The sequence below is a fragment of the Eurypyga helias genome, unplaced genomic scaffold, assembly GCF_000690775.1.
Source record: "Eurypyga helias isolate BGI_N326 unplaced genomic scaffold, ASM69077v1 scaffold25316, whole genome shotgun sequence".
Taxonomy (NCBI): Eukaryota; Metazoa; Chordata; class Aves; order Eurypygiformes; family Eurypygidae; genus Eurypyga; species Eurypyga helias.
This window is the reverse complement of record NW_010256410.1, coordinates 34091-42948: the sequence shown is the minus strand read 5'-3', so window position 1 is coordinate 42948 and position 8858 is coordinate 34091. Positions and strand designations below refer to the sequence as shown.

General features: G+C 55.9%; 1 protein-coding gene across 1 annotated transcript; it reads left to right on the top strand.

Moving 5' to 3' along the window:
• Nucleotides 1-7356: 7356 nt before the first annotated feature.
• On the top strand, nt 7357-8449 carry CMKLR1 (chemokine-like receptor 1). Its single transcript, XM_010153665.1, has one exon. The coding sequence runs from the start codon at nt 7357-7359 to the stop codon at nt 8440-8442; it is 1086 nt and encodes a 361-aa protein (XP_010151967.1). The 3' UTR covers nt 8443-8449.
• Nucleotides 8450-8858: the final 409 nt, after the last annotated feature.

Here is an 8858-nt window from a genome sequence, read left to right as displayed (position 1 = left end):
ACTGCTGCTTACCTGTGGGGCAGAGGCTGGGCTGGTGCTCGGCTGCTGTCCCTCTGCTTGGGGTCCTGGTGCAAACCAGAACGGGCTGATGGATCACTGGGAACTCGCTCCTGGATCCGACCCACCTGGTGTGTGGGTCACGATGAACAGTTACTGCTGCTTACCTGTGGGGCAGAGCCTGGGCTGGTGCTCAGCTGCTGTCCCTCTGCCTGGGGTCCTGGTGCAAACCAGAACAGACTGATGGATCACTGGGAACTCACTCCTGGATCCAGACCCACCTGGTGCTTGGGTCACGATGAACAGCGGGGAACAGGCAGGGCTTGATGAGTGTGCCGAAGGGGGAAGCGCTCCCCTTCTGTCACGCAACCCAAGGGCAGCTTTGGGTTACCTCTCTCCTATGTGTGCAAGGCCAGGAGCATCCCAGGTGGAGGGGAAGGAATGCAAGGGTCCTGGGGAGCAGGGATGTGGGGCAGCCTGGGGTGGAGATGCCCCATCCCAGATCGCAGGTGGCCCTTTGGCTGTGCTCACCCCTCACCAGGAGAACAAGACTGTGGCTTTTTTGCACCAGCAAGGGATGCCCAAACCCTGCCCGAGGTGTCCCACGGGACTCCTGAGACGGCTGCGGGCAGCACAGGGACCGTGATGGATGGGACACAGCACCCAGGGCAGCCGATTGCTCTGTCCCCTCTCCGCGTCCAGCTGAGCCGTGCAAGAAAGCGCCTGTACTCAAGGTCCAGAGTCCCCACATCCTGCTGCCGCGGACCGCTTCCCCCTTCCTAGGCGCTGAGCCCAGCAGCTGGCTTAGGTCACCATCTGTGGGGTTTTGTTTCCTCGTCCTCCCCTCAGCACTACGTGTGTGTGTCCTTCTCGGCATGAGAAAGCTCAGCAACACCCCCGGCACCCTCTGCTCGGATGCCAAAGCAGAGTAGCCCTGGGGCCATTTGTGTGCCAGCCCTAAGCAGCAGAGATGGATTATCCAGGCTCCTTGTGCTCCAAACCCCTGAGGATTTATCAAGCTCAGGTAAATATCTCTGGGGTTTATATATCTAGATATGAACTTTTTTATTTTATATATATTTGGGAGGGAGGGTTTTGCTGCAGGCGGCTGGAAATCATTGCTTTGCCAAAAAGGTTTGCAACCAATTTGAGGTTTTTTTTGCTCCCCTGTTATTATAAAGTGGGTTTGGGGTTTGGCACAGTAGGATGACTGTGACCTCTGGGGTCCCAAAGCGTGCAGTGTGCGTTGGGACCCGGGAGGTCACCTCCGTCCTTTGCCTCAAAACCCCAAATTTTTTCTAATTTTCCATAAAATCCCCAGCTTTTTTGGAGATGGGGGTTTGCAACCGGCAACAGTGGGTGCCCCCGCAGTGGATTTCCATGTGGGAAAGCTGCCCGGAGGGGAGAGGAACTGGCTGGGGGGTGAATGTCCTTACAGTGCGGCAGTGTCACCTCACTGGGGACGGGGAGAACAGGGGGCTTTTCTTTGCCCTCCTGATCAGCATGCAGCTGGGAGCACAGCACGCAGCTGCGAGCTGCAGGATGCTCCTACGGATCCGGGGTGACCGTCCCCCATCCCTGGCACGGTCATGTCCGTCCCTCCAGCAGTAGGAGGGACAGACCTATTTCCTTTTTCTTGGTTTCCTTCCTCTTTTGTACCCTCAAAATCCCAAGCGGGTGGGAGCAGCCCCGCAGGTGCGAGCTGCTGCCCCTCTACGCGGTGTCCCCAAGGCATGTGCTGGCTTTGTCCCCCAGCAGCCATGGTTAGGGATGTCCCTGCTGGTCCTGGAGCCCTAAAGGGGATGTAAATCCCCTGGGATCGCAGTGTTTCGTGCACTTTCCTGGGCTGGCGCAATGCAGCGGGGAGGATGCTCAGAAATAAGGAATTTTATTGGCCTTTTTATTGCCTGCAAAGTGCCAGGAGAGCATCGGATTAATAACATAAGAAAAAAAAAAAAAGAGAGAGGAGGAGATGAGAGAACTTTTATTATCTCAGAAGTAGTTCAAGTCATTTTAAGCAGCACAGAAACACAAACTGCCCTTTATAAAGAAAATCTCTGCCTGTGTAGGTACAAACACCCAAGATTTTCTGCTTTAATACTCAACTTCCCCAAGAACAGAAAGGACGGGAGCAAAGGGCTGGGCTCTTACTAACGGGGCGGCTCTTCACAACGTGGGTGCTTTGTGCCGGGGAAGGTTCCTTGCCTGGCTCCTGCAGGTGTTTCACCTCTGAGAGCCTTGCATGACCTGTGTTTTGAGGTTAAACCCCAGTTTCTGGCTGGATTGAGGTGTGTTTTCCATCGGGGTGACCCCACACTGGGACCGGGGGCAGCTTTGGAGACCCGTCCTGCGCAGCCCGGCCAGCTCTGCCCAGATAAACACTGACTCATGCTGTTATTCTGTCCCACCCTGGGCACAGCCAGCTTTTTTTAAGGCTGCCTTTCCCAGCTATTCCTTTTTTTCCCCCTGTTCGCACGAGCAGGGGAACGCAGCCTTAGCTCGTATGCGGGGAGCAGCCTGGGATGCCGGAGGCTGCCAGGCATGGGGGTCCCGGCGGAGCAAGGAGCCCAGGGCTGCTCCCTGGCAGTGAAGGAGGGATGCGTCTGAGTGCTGTGGATGCAGGTATGGCTCCGGCTTCCCTGCTATCCTGCAGCCAGCCTTGGGGCAGAGCTCGGTGCCTCAGTTTCCCCTGGGGGGACTGGCTCTGCCCCCTCTTTGCCGTGGGGGTTCTGTGCTGCTGGTGACTTGGAGGAGCCCATGTGCCTGGTGTCAGGCTGTGGTGAGTGCATCCTGCATCCCGGTCCCCTTCTCAGCCGACTGGAACCGGACAGAGGGTTTGGGAACGGGTAGCTGGGCTGGGACTGCAGCCAGGGAGCAGGTTTTGGGCAGGTCACCGCTCGGGGTTTTGCAGTGGCGTGACCTTAACTCCCTTTCCATGGGCATGTGGCTGGTGGCAAATTTACACCGAGAGCTGGTGCTCCATCCCTGCACATCCTTGTGAGGACTGGGACGCCGGGCAGCATCTTTCCCTGCGGCAGCTGTTGCCATGGAAATTGCTGGCTAAAATAAGGGTGAATCAGAGCTGGGGACCCTGAGCTGTTTTCCCATTCCTTTTTTTCTTTTTCTTGCTCCCCACGAGCGCTGGCAATCCTTCACATGGGACTGGGAGCTGCTGCTGTGGGGGTGGACACCGGATCCCATCAGGGACATGCCTCGTGTAACCCCAGGCTGGAAAAATGTGGGTGCCAGAGGGATGGATGGGGTGGCCTCAGGTGCCAGCACCCATCTTCCCTAGGGCATGCTCCCGCTGGCAGAATGGGAGCTGGCTGTGCTCAGGATCCGGCTCTCAAGGTGGGACTTGAGCTCGACCAGAGCAATAAGCTCCTACGGCACTGGGACCAGTATCTGTCATGGGGGAAAATACGGGGCTGGTGCCAGCAGGTCCAGGGGGGCACTGAGGTGCTGCCTTGCCCTGTGCCCTTCCCGAAGCTCCTCCGCTGAGCCACCATGTGTTTCCCCCAACATCTGCCTGCAATTCCCGTCTCTCACGGAGCAGGGCTGTGCCGGGGCTGCGTGGGCAGCCTGGCTGCGCACCTCCCACGCGTGCCGCAGGAAGCGGGCTCCAGTTTGGGGTGCGCTGGGACCTCGGAAACTGCTGCTGGGAAGGAGGGGGACTGCTCAAATGAGAGAAAGGCAGAGCAGCTGCCTGGGGGCGGCAGCAGCTGTGCAGGCAGGGGCGAGGGCAGGGGTGCGGGTGGGGGTGCAATGCACGGGGGCTGGCGGTGGGGAGCAGAGCCCACTCTGATCCTTTGCCTCCTTCCCAGGGGGGTTTGTCTGTCCTGTCCCTGGGTGTCCTTTGCATCCTTAGCACCTCATAGGTGCTGGGGTGGGGGGTGTGACGAGCACCAACTCAAGGGCATCCCCAGTTTCCCCAGTGCTGGACCAGCCCAGTCTCATAGCATCACACAGGTAAAAGCGGAGTGCGCTTTGACAGCTGAGGTAGGATCTTGTGTGCTCAAAAGCTGGACTGCTTATTTGATTTGATATTTTTATTAATACCCCCGGTAAAAAGGTTGCCCACAGGCATCAGGGGAGGCAGAAGGCAGTGCTGGCAGCCTGCCTGTCTCTGAAGACTGGTGCAGGCAGCACCCATGCCTGGCCAGTACCTGCTGCCGGGGCCCTGAGCATCCCTTGCCCTCCTTGGGCACGGCCACGTCTCCGGCATGCGGATCTGGCCCGGCTCTCCCCGTTTCCCCAGTCACATCCGTCCCCCGCCTGTCTGGGCTGGCCACGGAAGAGCTTTCGCCCAGAAAAGCTGGATTTGAACATTTTCTGCTGTTCTCTCCATTTCCTGTTGCCTTCCCAAGAACAACATCCCTGACCTCATCCTCCTCCGGTGCGCGCCGGGATGCTGCCGACGTACGAGCTGTCTGTCGGGAATCCCACCCCGGCGTCCCCCGGTACCAAGACAAATACAGCTGCGGGAATGACGGGGCCGGCGGCGGCTGGCTGCACTGACGGGCTATTTTGGGTAAATCCTGTGCTCATTTTTGTTGAGGTAGGAGGACAGAGATGAATAGACCGAAGGGAGAGCAAAGTGGTTTTGGCTTGAGTTGGGTATTTTCAACCCAGAGAGGAGCATTGAAACACTTTTTTGATTATGTGGTGCTTTTATTTAAAAAAAAAAATTTGGGTTGGGTTTTTTTTTTTCCGCAGTGAGAAATTGGGAGGTTTTGTGCAGCTGCCCCTCAGGCTCTTCAGTTTTTTTTGGGGGGCAGGTGGGGATTTGCTGGGTGATTTTTCAGCAGGTCTGGGCTCCCAAAACTGTCCCGGGAGGTTCACTGTGGGTTCGGCAGCTGCCTGTCCCTTGCCTTGGGATTTGGGAGAGCTCTGCAAGAGCGCTGGAAACAAACCCATCATCTGCCAAACGCCGTGGGGAAGCAGAGTCCTGCTGCTCCTGTTGCTCTCTGGCTGTCCTCACCCCCCCATCCCGAGCAAGGACTGGGGCCAGCCCCCTGCCCAGCCTGGCAGAGGTCTGGGGGGGTCTTTCTTTTACATCCCCTGCCTTGAGAAGGGTGAATGTTAAAAGAAACAAAAAAAGAAAGGGGGAGAGGAGGAAAAGGAGCAAAATAAACAGACAATTCAAATAAATAATCCATTAAATACAGCTTTGAAATGTCAAGCTGAATGTCATCACGCTCGCTGGGCTCAGCAATTAAAAAATAGTAATAAAGAGGAGTTTTTACATTAAAAATACATACGTTTTTAATGTAATGGGGAGAAGAGCCTGTAGGGCTGCAGGGATCCATCCCGCCCACCCCAGGCAGGGAACTGTTGGGTGCTGCAGCGAGCGCGGGGTCTGGCTTGACCTCACAGTGACAAGGGGCAGTGGTCTGGCCCTGTGGGGCCTCTTGCTCACCCCACAGGTGACACCATGGTGGAAATGGCAGGCGGTGGCACTTCCTGGGGGGGTGTGTGTGTGGGTTCTCCTTGGTGGCAGGGTGAGTCCCAGAAACTTTGGGGCTCTCTTGCCAAAGGTGGTGGGCTGGACATGGGGCTCTGGGCTCCCCCACCCCTCTGCGGCTTTGCCTTGGGGAAGGTGGTGATGTGACCCCCCCGGTTTATAAAGGCAGCGGTCGGGACGGCTCATTGCCCAGGGACATTAACAGTCAGCGCTGCAGGAGCAGTTCTGCTGATGCTGTTACTTCCACCGGATCATCAACTTTAATTCATCCTTTCGACCATCAAGGTTTTGCCAGGCCAAGGCCTCCTTCCACCTCAAACGAACTGACGAGCTCTGCGCTAAAACTTTATTTATTCTGGCTGCTTCTGGGCTCCTGGAGCTTGGTGAGGGGGGAGGTGATGGGGCTGTGATTTAAGTCCCTGGCCGGGGACTTTGTGGCAATGGGAGCAGTAGGAATCGCAGGAAGGAACAGGAGGAAAAGCCCAGGGAGAAACAATAGGTTGCTACACAAACGCTATGGGGATTTCAAAGCAGGGCTGGCGGGGAGGGTGATGTGCAGGGGGATGTTTGAGCCGAAACTCCCCGAAAGCAGGAGGGTCCAGCCACATCCTTCCTGCAAGGACAAGGTCAGGTGCAATGCCCCGTGCCAGGGTTTGCATGGATCTTGCCACAGCTCACCCCGGCATCCTCGGGCTTTGTTGGTTGGCTTCGGTGGCTCTTGGCTTTAACCCACTGTGACTGCTCACAGGGGAGTGGGTGAACCCATTTAACGAGGGCTCAAAGTGGCTGGTGGAGACCCACTTCTGCTTATGGCAAACGGCGCTGTTAGTTATCACAATTAACGTTTTAAAAGGCACAGGGCACTGATTTAATCACAGGGAAAACTGTATGAGGGTCCAGGCACCTCACACATATTTATGGCTTTAACTATAACGTTACCGTGGGCTTGATTTTAGGGTTCTTTGCATGCACCTACTGATGCTGGCTCGTGTTGGATGCTTGCACCGAGTGTACAGTGTAGGATTTCTGTACTGTGTTATCCTGAAAGCTACTGGGATCACAACAGCACCACAATTTCATCAGATCTATGTCTGGGGGGGGTCCCTAGGGCAGGCAGCTCCCCCCTAGGACAGCAGCAGCCTGCCAGGGAGGCTGCACAGGGTTAAATCATGGTGGAGTCTGAGTCTTTATTTCCTCTCTTAACCCCATATCTGAGGGCAAATGGCCTTTGTTTGATCTCGGCTTTAATATTACAGCTCCGTCCTTAGACCCGTGCGGAGGGAGCTGCCTTCGTGCCGTGGGACGCTGAACGTGGGAGCACAGCCGGCGTGCCGGAGAGGAGAGGTGAGAGGGTGTGATGCTGCTGTCACCAGGACGGGTGCCTGGTGTCAGTGGGGCTCATGGGGAGCTGCGTGCTGGGTTTTGAGTTCAATTTGCTGACTGCTTGGGAGGAAAAAAAGAGAAGAGCCATAATACTCTGCAGATTGGAAGGTCTCAAAGCTGTTAATAAGCATCACCCTAGTTTTTCCCCTGGAAATAGGTGGGCAATAGACATTTTTTGCAGGATGAGGCTACAGCCGCACCCTGGTGGAGACGAGGGACTGAATCACGTCCTGTGGCTCAGGGAGCTGCTGCTCTTGGTGGGGGGGTGGAAACCTGGTGAGGAGCCATGGGAGCATCTTCCAGGACCAGCGGTGAGGTCGCCATGGGATTCCCCATGCCTTTGTGCTCCATCTCCTCTCTCCCTGCCACCTCATGCGTCACAGGGCCGGTGTCTCTCCCACAGGCCGTGCTCGCTGGGATTAACACCGTGTGTTTGCTCAGCAGAAACATGCAGAGAAATGTCACCAGACGGAGAGCCCAGGACTGACCTGTCTGTGGTTCATTTACAGATAATGGAGCTTTCCAATTTGTCCAATTACTTGGATGATACCGAGAACTACACTGACTACCCAGATTACACCTTTGAGGATACCGACAGCGTGTGGGCAGACCCGTCCCATGACCCAAAGGATGTTGCGAGGATCCTCTCCGTCGTCATCTACAGCGTGTCCTGCGTGCTGGGCATCCTGGGAAATGGCCTTGTCATCGCAATCATAATTCTGAAGATGAAGAAGTCGGTCAATGCCATCTGGTTCCTCAACCTGGCCGTGGCCGACTTTCTCTTCAACATCTTCCTGCCCATAAACATTGCGTACACGGCCATGCGGTACCACTGGATCTTTGGGACAGTCATGTGCAAATTGAACTCCTTCCTCCTCATCCTCAACATGTACACCAGTGTCCTGCTGCTCACCACCATCAGCTTCGATCGCTACGTGTCAGTGGTTTTTCCCGTCTGGTCTCAAAACCATCGGTCGACCAACCTAGCGTATTTAGTTTGCTTGATTATCTGGACTGTCGGGATCGTTATGAGCTGCCCATCCCTCGTCTTCCGAGACACAGCACAAACCCGCAACTCGGTGATTTGCTTTAGCAACTTCTCCCTCTCCAGGAATAAATCTTACCAAGCCCTGGCGCTAATGCGGCACCGAACAGTGAACATCACCAGGTTCCTTGCCGGGTACATCCTTCCCATAACCATCATCACTTTCTGCTACATTGCCATCGTCTTCAACTTGCGTCGAAACCGCCTCGCCAAGTCCAAAAAGCCCTTCAAGATCATTGTCACCATTATAGTCACCTTCTTCCTTTGCGGGAGCCCCTCCCATCGGCTGAACCTCCTGGAAACAGAGCCCGACATGATCCCACCCTCTGTGTTTGAGATCGGCATCCCCATAACCACGGCACTCGCTGCCTCCAACAGCTGCATGAACCCCGTGCTCTACGTCTTCATGGGCCAGGACTTTAAGAAGTTTAAGGTCACCATCCTTTCCAGACTGGTGAATGCCCTCAGCGAGGAGACAGGCCACTCCAGCATCGTTCACAGGAGCTTCTCCAAGATGTCTTCAATGACCGAGAAGGAGACAACAGTTCTCTAAACTCAGTCTGGATACCTTCAGGAGGGCCATAGTCCAACTGTGGTGGTGGCCACCCTTGCCGTGGCTCCCGGTGTGGGGCGAGCATGGTCCAGTGCTGTCCTGTAGCGTATCCTTTGACTGGTCTTGCTGTCCGGGGGCTGGCAGGCATCGGAGACCACCACTGTGCAAGTGGAGAAGATACAACCACCCTTTATCTCTCTTTGTGATTGCAAAGATGATTGCACCAAATTATTTAAGACGACATTTCAGGGCTTTCCTGTCTCATCCATACGCTGCCTGGCCTGGAAAGGATGTTCCTGCCCTTTCCAGAGACATCATCACGGGGACGTTGGGCAGAGGATGTGTCTGGGAAGGCACCTCTGCTGCCAGGCTCCCGAGACGGGTGGCTGGGGGGCCCCCGCCACCGAGGATGCCCG